This window comes from Panthera uncia, assembly GCF_023721935.1.
Source record: "Panthera uncia isolate 11264 chromosome B3 unlocalized genomic scaffold, Puncia_PCG_1.0 HiC_scaffold_1, whole genome shotgun sequence".
Classification (NCBI taxonomy): Eukaryota; Metazoa; Chordata; class Mammalia; order Carnivora; family Felidae; genus Panthera; species Panthera uncia.
Genome location: NW_026057582.1, coordinates 84,821,541 through 84,842,017, shown reverse-complemented (window position 1 = coordinate 84,842,017; position 20,477 = coordinate 84,821,541). Strand labels below are relative to the sequence as shown.

Sequence of the window (20,477 nt, the reverse complement as noted above, 5' to 3'; positions counted from 1 at the left end):
AAAAGAAAAAGGAACTTAAAAGACATAACCACATGCAGTGTGTAAATCCTATTTGGATCTTAATTTGAAGTGTAAATACATATTTTTGAGGCAATTAGAGAAATTTGATATGGCCTAGGTTTTGGGTTATATCAAATAATTAATCTTAATTTTGTTAAGTGAATAATGAAATGTGGTTCGAAGGAAAGTTCTTATTTTTTTAGGCGTATACTTGATGTAGGATTGAAATGACACGGTATCTAAGAGTTGCTTTAAAAATACTTCATCAGAGGGGAGACTAGGTGGCTCATTTGGTGAAGTGATCAACTCTTGTTTTCTGCCCAGGTCATGATCTCACAGTTTCGTGAGTTTGAGCCCTGCACTGGGCTCTGTGCTAGTGGTGTGGAGCCTGCTTGGGATTCTCTTCTCCCTCTCTCTGCCGCTCCCCAACTTGTGCGTGGACGTGCTCTCTCTCTCTCTCAAAACAAACAAACAAAAATATTTCATCAGGAAAAGGAAGGAGAGGAGATTAAAGCAAGCATGGTAGATGTTGGAAACTCCTGAATGTGGGTGATAGGGACACTATTCTCTCAACTTAGTCTATGTTTGAAAATTTTTAATAAAAGTCTTTAAAAAAAAAAAAAAAGCCTGCCTAGTACTCTGAAGACCAGAGAGGTGAGCCAACAGAACGAAAAGGTGTGAAGTCTACACATACCATGGGCAAGGCTCTGAGGTAAGCCTGGAGGATACAGAGAAGTAGACACAGTCCACCCTCACCTTGACTGAATATAAGGAGTGAAGGGGAAAAGAAAAAAAAAAAAAAGAAGATCCCAAATTGGACCCAAGAATCAGCTAGTGTTCCACTAGCTTACCAGTTGGAAGGTAGGGTGAGGAAGCTCACTTGAGGTGGCAGGACAGGTGGAAGGGAGGGAGGAGAAGGAAGCATGTGGGAACACAGTCTGGTGTGAGGCAAGAGGAGAGGGAGGTGGTGGCAGGACAAACACAAGGAATGTATGTGCACAGCCAGGGTCTAAAGAGCAGGTGAAAAATGAGGCTGAGATTCTCACTTGGAAGATATCACCAAAGTAGCAAGAGTTGCCACTCGGGGTGGGAGAAGAGAAAAGCTTAAGTCTTAGAAGATCTCACCTACAGAGAAAGAAGAGGGAAAAAGTGGTGGGAAAAAGAGGAGGAAGCAAATCTTCCCATTTCACAGACTGAGAAACCATGGCACTGGGAAGTGAAGAACACTGACTGGGCAACAAGGCTGTAAACCTCAGCCAGTGATTTCAGGTGACCACAGCTGGCTGTACCTGTGTAGCCTGGGAAAATACTGGCTGCAGAGCCTCTGGAGGCTCAGAGAACGGCAATCTGTCAGTCTGCTTCTGTGTTGAGATCCTCGGACCATCGCACCAGCACCAGGGAGCCGGTATGGGGGCTTCTGGGTGTGGTCATCCTGGAGCCCACACAATGCCTTGGGCTGCTCCAGTCCTGTCTGGGCCTCCAGCAGCCTCTGCTTCTTGATGATTCTCTCTAGCTGGAAGGAGGCTTTTCTTCGCCGGATGTCCCTCTGTGCTGCCCGAAGCAAGTTCCTGCGCCCAAGCTGCAGTCGCACCTCCCTCTTCTGGCTTCGGACCAGTGGGGGAGGCAGAGTCTCAAGATCTGTCTGGAGCCAAGCACCAGGTCGCACACAAGCCTCGAGTTCTTTCTCTGCGATGTGGTCTTGCTGCTGTTGCTGTTGCTGCTGCTGCAAGCCAGCCAGCCGGGGCTCTTCTATGAGCAGCCACTGCTGGTCTGGGAACCAAAGACACCCTGAGAGAAGGGCAGCACCTCTCTCCCTGCCCGTGTGGTGTAGACTCACACAACTCTGGCTGTGGTTGGACCTGAATGGAGGGAAAGCCCTGGCCAAGATATGAGGGATGCCAGGCCCCCTTACCACAGGGCTAGGGAAGGAAGCCCCCAGGCATTAGCACATGCTGGGACAGGCACCAAAGCACAAATAAATGTGCACGTGAAGAGAGAGCAGGAGGTCCATCACTCTGAGGGGCAATAAGGAAGGTCGCTTCCTTATTCTTGCTTCCAGCCCCTCATAAGAGCCCCTGGTTTCTAAAAGAGGGGAGAGAACACCTAATACCAAAGATTCCATCAAATCATAAAGGCAACAAAGGAGAGAATACAGAAGGATGCGGAAGCATGAAAATGAAGAGATGAAAAGGTGAAGCAAACACAGTGAGGAGTGGGCACCTACTGTCTTTAATTTGCCGGCTGAGGTGTGCTTGGTCGAACTCCAGTTCCTGTCTGGCTCTAATCTGTCCTGCTAGGATCCGCTGCCTCAAATCCCCCACGTAGTGCTGGTGCTGAATGGCGGCCCTGTGGGGCGCCACTCCAGCCCCCAGTGGCTGGCGGTCCTGGTCGCTCTGCTCTTCCAGCACTTTCCTATCACAGAGGGGCCGGGGTTACCCAAGGGAAATGCAAGCCCAGTTCAGGGCAAACCAGTGGTAGTCTAAGCTTTTCTGAGAGAGCCATGAATTCAACAGGGCAGAGAGGGCTTTGAACTTCTAGCAACTTGAGACACACACTGTCCCAGGCACGCTGTCACAGGCAGCTCATGATGTCACAGTGAAGGAGGGGAGAATGGTCCTCAGACTAGCATATCCTTAGACTGTGAGTCTACCAGAAACACAAGTTCATTCTAGTTAAGGAAAATAACCAGGAAAGTAAAGCAGCTTTAAAAAACAAAAACATTTTAGCTAAATCAAGGAGCTTTGGCCTTTAAAAAAGAATAAAAGGTATCTGCTCAAAATGTGCTGGAAACAGAGTAGAGGCAGAAGCTCCAATGACCACTGTGGGAATAGAAACTCCCCTACATGTTCATCATGCATCTCTGTTTTCTGAAACAGAAACACTCTGTGACATGGGAGTAGGAAAAAGGTAGCCAATCTAGAGGAAAGAGATTTATATGCACTGAGACCCAGAGGACGGCTGGTCTCCACTCAAGGGCTATTCTCAGTGAATGAGCCCAAGAATAGGGCTCATGAGTTTCAGGTTGTACCATAACTTCAGAGATATACACTGAAGTATTTACTGGTGAAATTGGGATTTGTTCAAATCCAGTGTGGGGGACAGTAGGGGAAAGTGGAAAGGGAGTGGGGATATAAACGAAACAAGATTAGCCATGACTTGATCACTAGTAGTGTATTTGGAATTATACATAATACAAAGTTTAAAAAGAATTCTGGATTGCAGTCATGCTTTATTCTGCCTTCAGGTACCTGTGTGGCCATGGATGAGTCACAGCCTTCCTCAGAAGACTGACAGCTTCTCCCTGCATGGCTTTTCCCAGGGGCACACATGGCCTCCTATACAAGGACCTCACATGCTGTTTCTGCAGGGTCTCCCCATCTCCGTCATTCAGGTTCATTCATTCCTTCCTTCCTTCCTTCCTCCCTTTGTCTCTCTTTTCCTCCCTCCCTCCTGCCTGCCTTCCTTCCTTCCTTCTTAATGTTTATTTTTGAGAGGGAGAGTGCATGTGTGAGCCAGGGAGGGGCAGAGAGACAGGGAGACAGAGAATTTGGAAGCAGACACCGTGCTGTCAGCGCAAAGTCCAACATGGGACTCAAACCCACTAACTGTGAGATGGTGACGTGAGCCAAAGTTGGACACTCAACCGGCTGAGCCACCAGGCGCCCCTCTGTCGTTCAGATTTCTAAAAGAGCCACTGCATGGGCATTCCAGGGTGGTGGCCCTAGGAAGTAGGAAGTGACTAGAAGGGCTTGGGAGCTGCCACAGGCTAACAAAAGAGCCCGCATCTGCTCTCCCTTAGCCAGTCCTTAGCACTCATTCCAGTCCAAGGATGCCCTGACTCTAAAGGCCCATTTACTGACTTGACATTAGACAGTCGGAGCAGTGCTCTGGGCAGGGGTGGGGGGCGGGGGGGAGGGGTTCACCCAGCTTAAATTTACTACTTTGTAGAGAAGAATGAAATCACAGAGGGTATATCAAAGCAGAGGTCCATAAATTATAGCCTGTGAACCAAATGTGGTCTGCTGCCTATCTTTGTGAATAAAGTGTTATTGGAACACTCATTCGTTTATGAGTGTTTATATCTAGGCTGCTTGTGCAGCTGCGGCAGAGACTGTATGGCCCACAAACCCTAAAATACTATCTGGTAAAAATAACAACAACAAAACCCAAACCAACTATCTAGTTCTTTACAGAAAGTTTGCTGCCTTTTGTCTTAGAAGAAATTAAGATTTCTTAATGCAGCCTTAAGAGGAGAGTGAAGGATGTATGGCGGCGGGCGGGGGAGGTGGGTACGAAGTGACAGGATGTCAATCTCCTCCCTGGGAAGGAGTCTGGGAGGGGACTCAATCTACAATGGGCCCAAGAACTGGGACAGGCCCAGATACTTGAGTGCGTGTGTCCTGGGGGAGACTGGCTCTGACTACTATGGGCAAAAGGCCAAACACACACAGTGGAATATACAGGAAAGAGGAAAGGCACTCTGTTCATATGTGAGGCAAAAGGCTAAGGACAGCAGTTAGAAGAGAAAACCAGTTAACACCACACAAAGAGAAAAGGTGCTAATGGGAAACAGATTATACATATGTTTGTATGCATGCTAGATTACCACTCCAAAATTTGTCTGACCACAGACATGGCTGAATTACAAGCATTAGCCCCTAAGAGGGTCTTGGACAAACTCAGCTAAAGTCCAGACCATCAGATGCAAGGAGCAGGGGAGGTACCTTTATTCTTAATCCCCAGAGAGTATTCAGCTTCCTTCTCTGCCTGTCTCACAACCCTCAGATTCACAATTTGCTTCTCCACAGAAGAGGGTTCCCTCTACCCTTCCCCTAGGGAAGCAGCAGCTAGCCAGTTAGCTTCTGCTGACCCAATGCAGCTTCCTTCATGCACCAACAAGACCTGCACAGGGAAGCTGTCTGAGATGATCACTATAGACCCAGCACATTCATCTGAGATGGCCACACACCATCAGAATAAAAATGGCTCCTCTGCTAAGCACATCAGTCAAGTTCCCAGAAAGCAGGTTGGGGGTGGGGGAGTGGGGGAAGCAACCTTATGTTACATGTCCGGGCTTATTACTACTGGCAAGTCTTCAGTTATCTGCCAGCCAAGGACCTCTGTCTCTGTCAGATGACTGCCCTTCATCTTAGGTGGCTCCAGCATCTCCCCACTGCTGCCTGGTCACCTGCTTGCCAGGACTCCATAACGCCCTCCCCCGCCCTCTCTCCCAGCTGCTTGGAGGCCTGACAGCTTCTGCAGCAGAATGCAGCCGCAGGTACTCACTAAGGCAACAGTGGCAGTGGCAGCAGCGACAGGGTCTCCCAGGCTCTAAGCACTTAAGGTTAAGCCCCCAAAATTCCAAAGAGGAAAATGCAAAAAAAAAAAAAAACAGTTTTCAAAGACAAACTCCTCTGTGGTCCAGGTCACTGCTGCAAGGGATAAAAAGAGACAGGTTGACCAATCCCCTCTGGCTCTGGAGTCAGCTCCACCTTTGCAGGCTCCCTGTGAGTGCTCCCCCAGAGAGAAAAATGAGAGAAGAAAATTCTAGGACAAGGGGAGGCTCTGGAGCTAAGCCCACCAGAGCAGAGGAGACTCTTATGGAGACACAGCCACACACACAGTCTGGGAGCCCAGCTGACGACATACAGTGTTCTCTCTCACGGGTTCTCTCCCTGGTCCCTCTGCCCAATCACAGGCTTGAGGCCCATACCACCCCACTTCCACCAGGGGCTGGCACACAGATGCTGACTATGGTAGCTGCGTAGGACCAGCCCAGCCCACGGACTCCTGGAGCTGGTGCTAAAGACTGGAGGCAGCAAGTGGGAGAGGCCTTGATTCTTCAATCCCTCTCTGTCCTCTCCAAATGAAAGGGTGCATTCTTGATGTTACTGAAAGGTCACACCAGTGCCCCTGGGGCTAGAGAGCCCAAGAAGACCTTTAAAAGGCAGGAGAAGGGGGCAGCTGGGTGGCTCAGTCAGTTAAGCACCCGACTTCGGCTCAGGTCATGATCTCACGGTTCATGGGTTCGGGCCCTGCGTCGGGCTCTGTGCTGACAGCTCGGAGCCTGGAGCCTACTTCAGATTCTGTGTCTCCCCCTCTCTCTACCCTTCCCCTGCTCACGCTCTGTGTCTCTCTGTCTCTCAATAATAAATAAAAGTTAAAAAAAAAAAAAAAGGCAGGAGAAGACCAGTGTTCTCTAGGGTGGATGGGTCAGCTGAGATGAGGTGGGAGGACAGGAAAACAAAAGGGAGATTATGTACCTGGGCAGCTCGGCACAAGGGCCTTCAGCAGCGAGGCTGGGAGTGCCAGGCAGAAGGCAGAGCTCTCCACGTGCACTTGCTCTTTCAAACCCTATCATGAGGACCTCCCAGAGACAGATGGTAGTATCCTTACTTAGAGGTGAGGGACTAGGCTCAGAGACTCAGTAACTTAAGGCCACAAAGCTTTTACTTCATAATTCCAGGATGTCAAGGAGCTTTATCCAACTCCAAGATAACTCTTCAACCTCACAGCTCATTAAGTTGCCGAGCTGTTCTCTGTAAATCTCTGAACTCTGGGAAAGACAGATCTCCAATGCGTCTTCCCACAGTAGAAATCTTACCTAAGACAAGACCTCCTCTCATGACTGTACTCTCATGAAACAAGAGCTCCAGCAGCTCCTTACTCCACCTTGGCCTTGATATGTTCCAGCTGTGTCACCTCTCCCACCTTCCCTGTCACCCCACAGAGCCCCCAGTCACGCAACACTGGAGTCATCCTGCCTGAGACTCTGGTGCTTCGTCCTTCCATCCTCAGTAGCCCACATGTGAGGACTTGCCTGCTATTCATGCATCGCAGCACTCTGCCCCTACATCCAACACCCCTCACCACCAATGTCAGACCAAGACTTTTCATCAGCTGCCAGCAAATGTTCCTGGCCTAAGAAAACAGCAGCTAGATTCCCTGGAAGGAACCAGGGGAAATAGCCATCATAATCTCCCAGGAACCCTGGCCTCAGTGCTGGGCAGCCTCCCAACACCACTGGTCTCACAGGCAGTGGGTGTCCTGCTGACATTTTCTACAGAACATCCCCAAGTAAGAGGCTACTTTGGCTTACAGGACCAGAAGGATACCACTGTTCACAGTATCAAACCTACGAGACATGTAGATCTGGGAAGGGGATTCTGTGGAGAAATAGATGAAGAAGGACTGTGAAGAAGAAAAGTAATGGCCACCAATCACATATAAAACTTTGATTCCATGTTTTCACGATCACAATGCAGGCGCAGTGGGTATGAGAGGGCAGAACTCCAAGATATTTTCATATTGTTCTGAGAGTTCCTGACCCTCTTATGTGTAGTTCTGGACCCTTTGGTATTGAGAAAAGAAAGGATTCTCAGTCACAGACCATCTTTAAAAACTCAGAGGAAGCCACAGTCCTGAAAGTTGACACACCTTGTGACCTCACACACAGGCCAGCCAGAATTTAAAGGGGCACATGGGGAGGTAAGTTGAGAAGCAGTCTCAAAGTTATGTACAAACATGTCATGTTCAAATCTTGCTGACAGAAGAAACTGGCGACAGGAAACATCAAATGATATATACTCCTTTCAGTGATGAAGGAAGTTGTAATAACAAACAGGAAATGAATGAGGGCTAAGACTGCTTCCCTGCCAACTAGAAGCTAAGCAGCTAGTTCAGTAACATTCCATCACTTGCACAAGTTGGTTGAGACCAGGCCTCATTCAGAGCTTGGCTATTATACTCACTTCCTCCCTGCTCCATGTTGTATTAGACTAAGAAGTAAGAACAGTAGCAAAATGAGCACAAGATTCTCACCTCTCCTTCCAAAGCAAAGGGCAGAGACCCAACCGGGAGGCAGTGACATCTCCGTCCAAATCCAACCATTCCAAAGAGCCATTGCCACCGACAACCTCTCCGACCTGGGAACGAGGAATGAGTGCGGTAAGGCTGCTATCACCAACCCCACCCCAAGAGAACCAGATAAAGCTCAAACTTGTCCCTTTGAAAGGAGCAGGGCGGCTGGCAGTCACCTTGAAAACACAGCACACTAACCTGCCTTCTCTGCCGCAGGACAGCGGCCTCTGCTGGGTGGTTGAATCGGAACTTCTGTGCCTTCCCCAGCGTTATGACTGCTCCTATGGCAGAGACAGGGGAGAATGAACCAACAGCTCACGTTCTCCGTATGTATTATGTGCAGGGTGCCCTTCTGAGAGACAAAGTCCTGCCCCCAACAAGCTTATAACTTAGGTGAGTCAATAAGATATGTATTCATTGGATATCCCACAGCATATGTACTGAACTAACAAAATGAACAGGAGGAGTTCTGCTATTCTGAGGGAAAGCAAAATGAGTTCCTCATGGACTAGTTAGGGAATGCTTCATGGAAGAGGGGGAATATAAGCTCAGCGTCAAAGGAAAGATGGAATTTGAACAGATTAATAATAGTAGTAATAGTAATAGTGATAATGAGTATTTACTAGGTGACAAGAATACTGTTAAGAACATTACACAAATTAACTCATTCAGTCTTCACAACAATTCTCTTATCGCCATTTTACAGATGAGAAAATTGATGTCCAGAGACTTTCCCAAGGACACAGAGCTAGCAAACACAGGGAGAGATTTCAGAGAGTCATTCTCCACCTTGGGACCTGGAATTGGGGCCTTGGGAAGAGGATGGTATTAGGAAATCTTCAGATCTTCAGATCTCTGGGTGCAGAGGATGAGTATTCCATGTTTAAAGCCTGCTTCACTGAGTTCTGTGGGTTTGGCCCATGAGAAGGAAGCTAGTTCATCACTTATCCCGGTATAAACAGGGCTATAAACAGTCTTACCTTGGGTCAGACGACAGGAGGCAGTGACCTCCCGGCCATTGACTGTGCAGCGGGCCCCCTGGGCAGGCCGCAGAATGACTACCCCACAGGCACTCGTGATAGTGCAGTGGTCTCTCTCAATCCACTGCCCCTGCAGAACTACACAAGAGATGGGGGTCACGTGGGTGGGGAAACAACCCAGGGAAACACCCTTTCTGCGAGATCGGAATCCACATCTAGAAGATCTTACATTATGACAAGAGAGGAAGAGCCACCACCTAAAAAGCACCCAGATCTGGATTCTCCCATGGTGTGGATCTCCTTCTATCATGTCCCTGACACACAACAACCACCACAATGTAGCAACAAAAGAGTAATAGCCCCTTGATCCTCAAGGATTCCTTCCTCTCAGAGCATCATCAGGTTCCTCTAAAGAGACCAGTCAGGCATGAGTATCCACCACAGTGTCAGACCCAGATGCTCTATCACTTACCAATGTCCTGTTCCTGATCTGAGTCAATCCTTCCTATTTTTGTTGTCCCCTCCTAAAAGGAAAAACAAAGCCCTTTAAATGAGAATAAAAAGGGACAGAGCTTGCCCCCAAAGCAGAACCCACCTGGTGGAGTGTTTTCACTGTCTTCCCATGCCCACCCCGGCCTTTCCCACACCACTTCTCAACTTTGGTCCAGGTTGTTCTGACTGCTCTGCCCACCCACTGCAGCCCAGGAAGCTCCTGAGAAGGCAGGGGCAAAAAATACAAAAAAAGCAGCACCAGCTCTTTGCAAAGTCAACTAGTGTTGACAAACTCCTTTCTGTCCCATGGCCTGATGTTAGGGAACAGTCATGGCTGTCGGTCAGATAATCTCCAGTCCGAGGAAGAGGGCGCAAAGGCAGAGCTTTTCTCTAGGGACTAAGGTTGGTGTGGTCCAAGTTTGGTCCCTTTAGTCTCCAAGAGACACGTATTTTACGAAGATGTATGGAGCACAAGATTTTTAACTTCTTGGTCCACAAATGAAGTTTGAGAGATACCAGATTTTAAGAAGGGTAAAGCACAAATGGGAGAAAAGCATGTCTAGAATCAAAAAGGACTAGAAGAGAGTGTAAGGAGGGGAAAAAGGAGTTAGCATAAACAAATTACTGGGTTAGTAGATAACAGGGCCTTTTGGCCCTTGGATTATAGCAATTCTTTTAAGAACACATAGCTCTGTTTGTAGAAGGCAGCACTATGACAACAAGGATGCTGAGTTTAGATACATATTTATCAGGTATTGAATAATCATCCACTATGTCCCAGGCATTGCAGTGAGTGCTTTACAGACATCTCTTATTTAATCCTTGAGCAACCTAAAATATACTCATTATCCCCTTTTTATATATAAGGAATCTGAAGCTGATGGGGAAAGTTGCTCAGGGAGCCTACACACTAAATAGGAGAGCCATGGCTGGGGCATCTGGGTGATTCAATCGGTTAAATGTCTGAGTTGGTTAAATGTTAAAGGTCATGATCTTGTGGTCTGACTTTTGAGCCCTGCATCAGACTCTGTGCTGACAGGTCAGAGCCTGGAGCCTGCTTTGGGTTCTGCGTCCCCCTCTTTCTCTCCCCCTCCCCCAACTTGTGCTTGCTCTCTGTCTTTCTCTCTCTCAAAAATAAATAAACATTAAAAATATTTTAAGAGGCACCTGGGTGGCTCAGTTGGTTAAGCATGTCTGACTCCTGGTTTTGGCTCACGTTATGATCTCACGGTTTCATGAGTTCAAGCCCCACATCAGGCTCCAAGCTGACAGTGCAGAGCCTGCTTGGGATTCTCTGTCTCGCTCTCTTTCTGCCCCTCCTCCATATGTACTGTCTGTTTCTCTCTCAAAATAAATAAATAAACTTTAAAAAAAATTATTAGAAAAAAAAATTTAAATAGGAGAGCCATGGCTAGAATTGAGGTCTCTCTGGGCCTAAGCCCATGCTTGTCCAGCCTCACCATACCACCTCCCTCATAACTGGAAGTGACCAGAGAGTTTCCCACCTGTTTTCACTGTCAGCAGCCAGAAGGGGGATGTCCCTGCAGCTCCCCAAAAATAGCTGGTGAGAAGGCAGCCTCCTAGAAGCAATGAATGAGACTCTGGCCTCACTGTGCTTCCCACCACCCCCAGACAGCCAGAGCCCAGCCTTTCCTGCTCAGCCACACAAACAAATGGATGCTGGCCTCCACAAATACCATCAAACAAAATCGAGGAAAAGGGGTCAGGACCCCTTGGGTTCAGGGTCAGTCCTGATGATGAAATGCATTCCTCACAGTATATCACAACTTCTACATCTACAGGGAAGAAACTACCAAAAAAACCACAAAGGCATCTCATTTAACAAGGACTGAGATGATAGCTGTGCTTGCTGCCCCCTCTGTTTCTTTATGCAGGGAGAGTGAACAGCATGAGGATGAAGTCCAGGATACCAGTAACCTGTGCTCCACCCAACCTTCCCTCTGTCCATCCAAGGTACTTCCCAAGGTGACCCAATGGAAAAGAGCGTCCAGAGCAACGCTAGGGATTCGTGACAGGTCTATAACCAAGTTAGCAAAGCAAACAAAAATACAGAGAATCTTGAGTGATTACTGCTCTACCATTACCCAAAATAGGATCTAAACCAACAAAAAGGGAAAAAATGCAGAAATGCCAGGATTAGAACTAGACTAAAACCTCATCCCCCAGGTTCACTGGGAATGCATCTAGGAGGGGGCACCACCCTCAGTGTGCACAGACCCCACACTGAAAACCAGCGCTCCCAACATTCAGATGAGGCCTGTGCTCACCTCTCCTCTCTGATTCAATCTGAGTCATGTCCTTTAACCCTCTGCTGCCACACTTAGCTCTACCACATGATGTCTAGCTTCACCTGCTCACTCCACATCTACTCAATACATCAGATCATTTCTATTCAAATATTAACCATTTTAATCCACTGGTCTCTTCCTGACCTCCAACCTCTCCCTATGGTTCTAATAGAAGGATTGATAGACAGCCTTTGGTATTCAGATCTGTTATTTAGGTAACAGCTTCTGCCTGAGGCATTTTCACGGAGCTAATTTATACTCTGTGTCGGAAAATAAAATACTTTAACTTTCTGAGAGGCTCAGTCTCTGACAACTTCCCTGAGGGCTTATCCTAAGAACACAGACTTTCTAAACAGGATGAGCTTTGCTAACATTTCGCTACCATATACACTGCAGTGATAGGAGCCTGATTTCTCCAGGGATGAGAGCAGTGTTACATACCCCTCATAAACCCTGTTCCTTTCAAACGGCAGCTGGGGACAATTAGGAGAATGAAGACTGGATTTTCAGTGAGCGTAGGGATTTTGGCCACATACAGTATGTTCTGTCATCCACAGGGAATGTCCTTTTATAGGAGGACAAATACTTTTGATGAGGACAGGGTATGAATGACTACCATTGGGCACTACATTTCAAAATGCTTCATTTAGAAATGAGGACCTGCTTCCATGTGACAAAGAACCAGGTGATCCAGATCCTTCTTGGAAGACAGGAGTTTGTTCCACTGTTCCAGATGGCTGCATGTTGTGCCCTGCCCTTCCCCACCCTGCTGGCCCACCAGCGCTCTGGGGTCTTCCTCACGCTTTTTTTTTTTTCTTTCTTTCTTTCTTTCTTTCTTTCTTTCTTTCTTTCTTTCTTTTTTTCTTTCTTTTTTATCTACTTAGAGCGTGCTGGGGAGGGACAGAGAGAGAGAGATATAGAGAATCCCAAGCAGGTTCTGTGCTATCAGTGCAGAGCCCGTTGTGGAGCTCGAACCCACAAACCGCAAGATCATGACCCGAGCTGAAATCCAGAGTGGCATGCTCAACCAACCGAGCCACCCAGGTGCCACATCCCTCATGCTTTCTTTAAGCCATCTATATCTGCTTTCATTTGCCTCTCTTCTTTCCCTGGTAAACCTAGTAATGAGAAGCAGGAGGTTGAGGAGTGGGGAGATATGAGAAGGAAACTGTTTCAGATCTTGAGTCCCTCTTTAGCCTCTGAAAGCTGTCTGTGAGCGGCTTGCATGTGCAGAGCTCAGGAGTGCTAACCGCTTTTCAAGGTTAGGATTTTACCTCCATGCCTGCACTTCCGTGCTTCAGGAAGCCAGAAAAGGAATACAAGCAGCATCATTCTTACTTTAAAATGATGAAATTAAATCACAGAGAACAAAAGTAAGTTATATAAGAGCAATAGTAGCAGCCAGAGAAAAACAAATAATTGTTCTGATTCCCAGTTTTCTGCTCTAATCATACAAAAGCAAACAAATCAATCACCCTTGGCTTGCTAGCCCATTTTCCAGAGGGCAAACCTGAACACAGCTCTGTGGCATCTGACTCAATTCGTAGATGCATAGCTACTGCATTTGGCTTCTCCCTCCTTAACTCTGGAGCCAGTGGCTCAGGGAAGGAGGCAATGAACCAGCCTGCTCACCTTCAGGTGATACAGCACGACTCCTGTGCTGAGTACATCATCCTCCAAGGCCATCAGGTGTGGCAGACTGGAGTCAATGACCACTCCAGCCCGCCTCCTGTTGATGTCCACTCTGTAATGCTCCAGGAGGGCCTTCCACTCATTCCACTTCCGGGTCCAGTCTTTAGTCAGCTGGTCTATCTGCAGAGACAGGAGGCAGTCTTAGACGCCCAACAGTCCACGGAGCAGACATAAGGTCAGAAGCCACCGTGCTCTGATTCCTCATGGCATTCCTTCCTCACCTTCTTCACTGTTACTATTCAAAGCTCCACATAGGCCCTTGCACCTCCTATGTGAGCTGTTTCCAAAATTTCTTCAATAAGCAAGAGTTACTTTTATAAACTCCCTCAGTAAAGGGTATTCTTAAAGTTTTCTTCAACAAACATGTATTGTTTTTATAACTCGAAAAAATGCCATAAATGTTACTTTATTTTATTATTTGAGATGTTATTCATACATGTATGTTTACAACTCCCCTTTCCCCATCCTTCTTCTACGTGATCCATACTGGGAATCCTTTTATGACCTAACACTTGTTTCTCAAGGTGTAGAACCTCAAATCCGAATATAAGCTTGTATCAGGCTCAAAGATACACAAAGCATCAAGATCAATCTCCTCAGGTAGAAAGAAGACTATAAGAAACTGGTCTAAAAGAACATGTAATAACAACAATAAAATACTAAGGGCTTACGATATATCAGGAACAGAGTTTAAATATATATAATATAGCAAATTACAGGCCTTAAGCTAAGGCCATTTGGGGAACGTGAATGAACAGTGTTGAGTATAAGGTGCTTTTTTTTCTTCTTTTGGTGGAAATTAATGTCCAGGCAGAAAAGTTATCCTGGGAATGGAAGAACTGAGGAAGCCCAGGAAAAGGACCTGGATTCAGCTAAGTACTTTTCATAAACAGAGAATGTGAGAAAAAACCAAGTATGCCAAGTTTAGGTACAAGTGTTTTATGTACCCTAGAAATGTCATTTTTAACATTATAATCATTGAGTTGAAGTCTGCAAAGAGTGAAACTACCAGGTACTGCGAAGGGCTGGGTTGGATTAGGACCCGGCAGAGGTGAGCAGCAGTGCATGGTGGCTTACAGTTTAGCCAGCGTGGCTCAGCTAACCGGAAGTACCCCTTCTGGCTGGCTTTCGTCACCTACCCCTACAAAGCCTAAGGTCAGAAGGCCAGCAAGTGGCAGATTCGAGTCCAGGTCTGCCAGAATGTATAACGGAGTGATTTTGACTCTGTACTTCATCTCTTATATACACAGGGGTGGTATTTTCTGAACCAAAAATCAGAACATATATTTAAACACAGAATTTTTGAGAGATATCTGGATGCGTGATGTAGTCCTAAAGTTTAGTCTGGGTAACAAAATATTGACGTAGCCAGGATACTTTATAATGGATAAGGATGAGGCGACAGAATACCAGGAATTGGGACATTTGGTTGTGGTATCTAAATCGAACCTGTCACCAAACAATGCCTGCCATTTCTTCCTCACAAATGTCTCCAGGAATCACCATGTAACCTAACCTCCCCACATGTCTTGTCCTCACGTTCACAGGGTCGCAAAATCAGTCTCTTTCCTGGTTGGTCTCTCTGCTTCCAGTCTTCCCTCTCTTCAATTAGTCCTACATACAACTGTCATATTAAATGTCACCAATAGACTCCATTATTATGTCACCCAACCTGGTTCAAGAAGCCATGGCTAATCCTGTGTATGTCAAATTCAAACCTCCTAAACTGGCCCTAACATCACCTCCACTACTCTCTTCCATGAGCACCTATTCTCGCCAGCTCAGTCTTCCTCACACTCTGTGCTTCCACGTGGCCTCCCACACCAGTTCATTCTTTTGGTTCTATGGCTTTTCTTATGTTATCCCACCCTCACCCAAAATGTCGTACCCCTTTCTCCCTATCTAACACAATCCACTGATCTTTCAAGGTCTAGTTCAACTTCTCTAGCTTCCAGCGTTGTGATGCCTGCACTGAAAATTCCAAGCCATACTGATTTCTTCCTTCCCTAAGCTCTTTTCATATAACTCGTATAGTTCATTTCATTTAACCATTCTCTAAGTGTGTTTCCAACTAGACTGCAAGCCAGTTGAGGGAAGGAACTTCTTTGTATCTCTGGAAGCATCATGCTGAGCACCTATTTGGTACTCAACGAATACATGTCAGTTAGTTGATTTTTTGACTGGAAAATATTTTTTTTTTCTAGGCTACTGTCCCCATCCAAAGGAAGTTATCATGAACCCCTAAGAGAACAAAACAAAGAAAGCCAGTCACCAGTCCCTAAGGCAAACACACTCCCCACTCAAGGCTCAATGGAGACAACTGTCTCTAAACTAGATAGAACCTCTCCGTCCTGAGGAGGGAGCAGTCTTGACTGAGGAATAATGGAAGGAGATGAGACCCACTACCAGGGTGATATAAACCATAAATGAGTCCACCCAACAAACCCACCTTCAATTCATTTTGGAGAACCAGCTCCTTCAGATTCTCATCCTTTTCCTCATTCAATGAACTGAAGTTTCTCTGCACAAAGAGAAAGATGTGCTTCATGGGTCTCACCCTTACTCTTATGAAGGAAAAGAAGGGCAGATTAAAAAAAAAAAACGACCTTATCATTAAAATCAGAAACAAATCAGAAGCTTAAATATTGGGGATCAATTTGGTACAAAGAAGGAAAATTCAAAGAAATTCTTCTGGAGGGGCCCATTCTCTTAATCCTCTTACACACAGAATAACAGCCATTCAGGCAATTGCCCTTTGGACAGCAAAGATGATATATTGATGATGCCCACCCCATCCGAAACTACTCAGGTAATCAGAGTAATCTAAGTTCTGTCTTTGTTCCTGACTCTGTTCTACAAGTGTCACTTAAGTGAAAACACAAAATGCAGCAGAGCTCAGCTTCCATGCAGAAGAAAAGCAGGTTTTGTGTACAGAAAAGTTCCGATTGACTGAATACCAGTTCGAAGCTCAACAGCATGGCTTTTAGTCTTCTGATCTCCTCCCTGAGTTCTCGGATCAGTTTTATATTGGCATCCTGAAACATAAAAAACTTGGTCACCACTGAATGATATCAGGCCTCAACCAGCTTTAAAATAAAACAGAGAGGGGCGCCTGGGTGGCGCAGTCGGTTAAGCGTCCGACTTCAGCCAGGTCACGATCTCGCGGTCCGTGATTTCGAGCCCCGCGTCAGGCTCTGGGCTGATGGCTCGGAGCCTGGAGCCTGTTTCCGATTCTGTGTCTCCCTCTCTCTCTGCCCCTCCCCCGTTCATGCTCTGTCTCTCTCTGTCCCAAAAATAAATAAAAAATGTTAAAAAATAAAATAAAATAAAATAAAATAAAATAAAATAAAATAAAACAGAGAACTAGTTCGGAAAAAGTGGTTTACTCCTTTGGAGTAACTTCTGAGGCAGTCTTCTCAAAGTATGATCCCAGAACCCTATCAACTTTACCTAAAAACTTGTTAGAAATGCAAATTCTGCCCCCCCACCAACACCTACCAAATCAGAAACTCTTGAGGGCCAGGGCCCAGTTTAACCAACCCTCAAGGAGTTGATTCTGATAAAGTATGAGAATCAGTGTCCTTGAGCAGGAGGTTGACAGGTAACCCAAAAAGCAGCACAAATAGGTGGTAGATGCTGGCCTTCCTATAGTGTGACTGAATTTAGTACCTACTTAATTACACTGCCTTTTAAAACAGTTCATAAATGGGCTATAAAGGTCTAGCCACCAGTTTATGATTCCAGCCCTGAAACTTTTCACTGAAACTGCAAAGATAAGGAATTTTTCATTATTTAAAAAAAAAATTTTTTTTTAACGTTTATTTATTTTTGAGACAGAGAGAGACAGAGCATGAACGGGGGAGGGGCAGAGAGAGAGGGAGACACAGAATCAGAAGCAGGCTCCAGGCTCTGAGCCGTCAGCCCAGAGCCCGACGCAGGGCTCGAACTCACGGACCGTGAGATCGTGACCTGAGCTGAAGTCGGACGCTTAACCGACTGCGCCACCCAGGCGCCCCAGGAATTTTTCATTATTAATCAACTTTCAAAACTATTAAATTCCTTACAAGCCCCTTTTAGCCTGAAACAGAGAAATCACTGCAGTTTGCATAGAAAAGAAAGAAAACAGGGGTGCCTGGGTGGCTCAGTTGGTCAAGCGTCCAACTCCTGGTTTCAGCTCAGGTTATGAAACCTTGTGGTTTCATGGGGACAGTCCCCTTGTCAGGCTCCACAGTGATAGTACAGAGCCTGCTTCGGATTCTCCGTCTCCCTCTCTATCCGCCCCTCCACCACTCACACTGTCTCTGTCTCTCTCAAAATAAATAAACTTAAAAAAAAAAAAAAAGAAAAAGAAAAGAAATAAAACAGAAGCATACATCAACATAAACTCAAAAGCAATAAACACAGAAACTTTTAAATGATCTCCCTTAAGGTGGCAGTGGTACACCAGGGATGGCCTCAGAGAAGTATCTAAAATAAACTATTCAAAAAGGCAAGTGAAATGGAGTCAGTAAAGATATGGGAGAAGGGTATGACTCTGAAACAAAGAATTTCACTCTTTATTTGGAGAAGGTCAGGCAAGTTGAGGTGACTGTAAGGAGAAAGAAATCAGTGAGGGAATAAAAGAACTTAATGTAAACAATACCAAACCAGGACTTCAAATAAAGGTCTCACCTCATTTACCCGAGGCTTGTTGACGATGTGTTTGGCATTAGATGCATATCTCAGTGTGCTCATGGTCTCACTGTAGCTAGTATGTGCAGGAGACACAGCTGAGGTAGAAGGAGAAAGTTAAAAACGATGCCAAGCCCTTCCGACCCAGCCTGTAACCACTTGCCTTACTGCTATCGTCCATGCTGTATTATGAGACCCTTAATGAAGCAGGTGGTCATGGCCCCTTCTCTGAGGCAGAGTACCAGTCCCAACACAGAACCAGCTCCAGCATCCCACTCACTGGCAACCATGATAGTTTTGGAGTTGCCGCCAAGGCTGTCCTTCAGCAGCCAGGTCAACACGGAGTCCCGGTATGGGATATAAGACTGCCTCCGAGAGGGCCCCCCTCCACTGCTTGTCCCAGAAGGAGAGCTAGGGATCCCACTGTCACCACCATCACTGGCTGCACTGTTGAGGCTCTGGCAGCTGCTGAATGCTTGAGAATTCTGGGCTTTAAAGACAAAAAAATAATAAAAGTGGAGGGAAAAAGGAATCATGAAACACACGCAGTAAAACAATGGTTGGAGAACACAAATTTAAGTATCACACTTCCTAATCCCTCTCTGCATATGATAGGATGCTACAAGTTTGAACCCTGAATTAGACTTTGGACTCATGACATGGAGTATCTGGTCACATGATATTTCAGTCTCCTCTCTTTTTGAAACGAGAGGGATGGGAGGATGACCATAGTGTTCTCAATCACAGACAAGTATCAATTTTTACGATATTCACCCAGAAGCTAAGTTTATAAAAAAAGGACCTTGTAAATGTCTATCCCAGCTTGACAAGATGAAAATATAGGAGTTATTTTCCAAAGTCTCCCTCCCACTCTGATGATCCAGTCTATCAGCAAAATACCTAAAGTGGAGATGACAATTCCCAGAGTCACAAGAGACTTGTTGATATTGGCTCCTTCAGTAATCCGGTCCTTACAGTAACTGGGATCTGCTCTTTCACTAAATAATCAATGAAAAGAAGAAGAAAAACAAACAGGAAGACACTGTCCTTATAATACTGCTGAAAGACACTATCCATTATGTTGTACATTATGTAAGAAGCCCACATGATAAATTCTTTTTAGAATTCAGTGCCCGAAAAAGTATTACCATCTTGTAACCAACTGGCATTCTTCCACTTCTCAGGCAATAGAAATCAAATAATTCATTACATTTTTATTTTGACTGCCAGAGCACTTTCAGCTAACTAATGCTCGTTTACAGTAATGATATTAGCATAGATTTTTCATATACTCACATCTGCCCAATCTTTGTTTTAATTTCACCTATTAATGGCTTTATGGTATCTGGGTCGTTATCTGTCAATTGTTTTAAATTTCTTTTTTAAGTCAATGGGAAATATTGAAGATTCACACTTCCAGGTGCCTGATATAGTTTCTTTCAGAGAGCATTTCATTTTTTTCTCCCAAAATGCCAGAGTTGCAGCTGACAGAGACAACACTTCATTTTTAAGGGAATGATGTACCATAGTAATAAATTAACAGTTTTAAAATAAGAAAATTTGCTTTATCTCATCTCACACTTTTGTGTGTGACCACAGAAGAAAGATGACTTTCTTCTCTCTGAATATACGTGTGACTACAATCCATGCTTTCTTCTAATACTTAGAAGGTCGTATCTTCTCCTCTATGCCATGGTATTTTTATAAGCTTGCTTTCTTTTTTTTTCCAGTAATGATAGCTGCATGAAACCAATATTAAGTCAAAAAAAAAAAGTATACTAAACCGGTTACTTCCACTTAGAGCAGTGGTTTTTCATCTTGACTATACACTAGAATCACCTGGGCAGCTTCAAAAACTACTGACATCTGCACTGCCTCTGGTGCCACTAATAATGCTATTTATTTGATCAGAGGTGAAACCCAGGCACTGAGAATTTTTAAAGGCCCCAGGTGATGTTAATAAGCAGCTAAGACTTAGAACCCCTGACATCGGAGATTTTGCAGCCCCTAGAAAACTATAATTTCTTAACATGGCATTCAACAATTTGTTTCTTTTGTAATTTTCTCAGGATGACTGATATGTGGAAAAGGTGGAACAAGTTTATTCCCTGTAAAATGGGCAAGAACAAGGTCAAGGGATTAATTCCCCTTGGCTCTGAAATCCTAATTACCTGCCTGCTAGGTCCACAAGGTTGATCTTGCTAGCAATTTCAGAGGGGAGGTTGTTCTCCAGGATTGCCTAAGGGAGAAAGCACATTTAAAGCTTGTCATTTGGAAAAGTGTAGTATTTCCCCCTTAGACACCCTCCCTGAACAAGGTGATATTCTGGATTTTTAGCCAAATCACTCAAAAAATGTGTATATGAATGTGCTCTGAACCGGATGAGCTCTCAAAGTTTGATAAGTCAATCAGTAAGCTCTGGGTCCTTACTTCATTGAAAATAGAGCAGGACAAAAATTAAAAAAAAAAAAAA

The 20,477-nt window shown here is 45.4% G+C and overlaps 1 protein-coding gene across 6 annotated transcripts in view; it reads right to left on the bottom strand.

Moving 5' to 3' along the window:
• STARD9 (StAR related lipid transfer domain containing 9) overlaps positions 1 to 20,477 on the bottom strand; it is a 120,486-nt gene that overhangs the window by 26,858 nt on the left and 73,151 nt on the right. For 5 of the 6 annotated variants that reach the window (XR_007453802.1, XM_049613455.1, XM_049613460.1 and 2 more), the window contains 13 exons: positions 20,176 to 20,243; positions 18,905 to 19,002; positions 18,285 to 18,494; positions 18,005 to 18,102; positions 16,291 to 16,368; positions 15,783 to 15,854; positions 13,274 to 13,453; positions 9,313 to 9,364; positions 8,841 to 8,978; positions 8,059 to 8,141; positions 7,822 to 7,925; positions 2,225 to 2,412; positions 1,290 to 1,770 (listed from right to left, as the gene is read on the bottom strand). Coding sequence is in view for 5 of the 6 variants with exons in the window: in XM_049613455.1 (XP_049469412.1) it covers positions 1,290 to 1,770; positions 2,225 to 2,412; positions 7,822 to 7,925; positions 8,059 to 8,141; positions 8,841 to 8,978; positions 9,313 to 9,364; positions 13,274 to 13,453; positions 15,783 to 15,854; positions 16,291 to 16,368; positions 18,005 to 18,102; positions 18,285 to 18,494; positions 18,905 to 19,002; positions 20,176 to 20,243 (1,850 nt within the window). In the remaining variant the exon portion in view is untranslated. The remainder of the gene's footprint in view (positions 1 to 1,289; positions 1,771 to 2,224; positions 2,413 to 7,821; positions 7,926 to 8,058; positions 8,142 to 8,840; positions 8,979 to 9,312; positions 9,365 to 13,273; positions 13,454 to 15,782; positions 15,855 to 16,290; positions 16,369 to 18,004; positions 18,103 to 18,284; positions 18,495 to 18,904; positions 19,003 to 20,175; positions 20,244 to 20,477) is intronic. The other variant, XM_049613458.1, reaches the window with a different exon arrangement.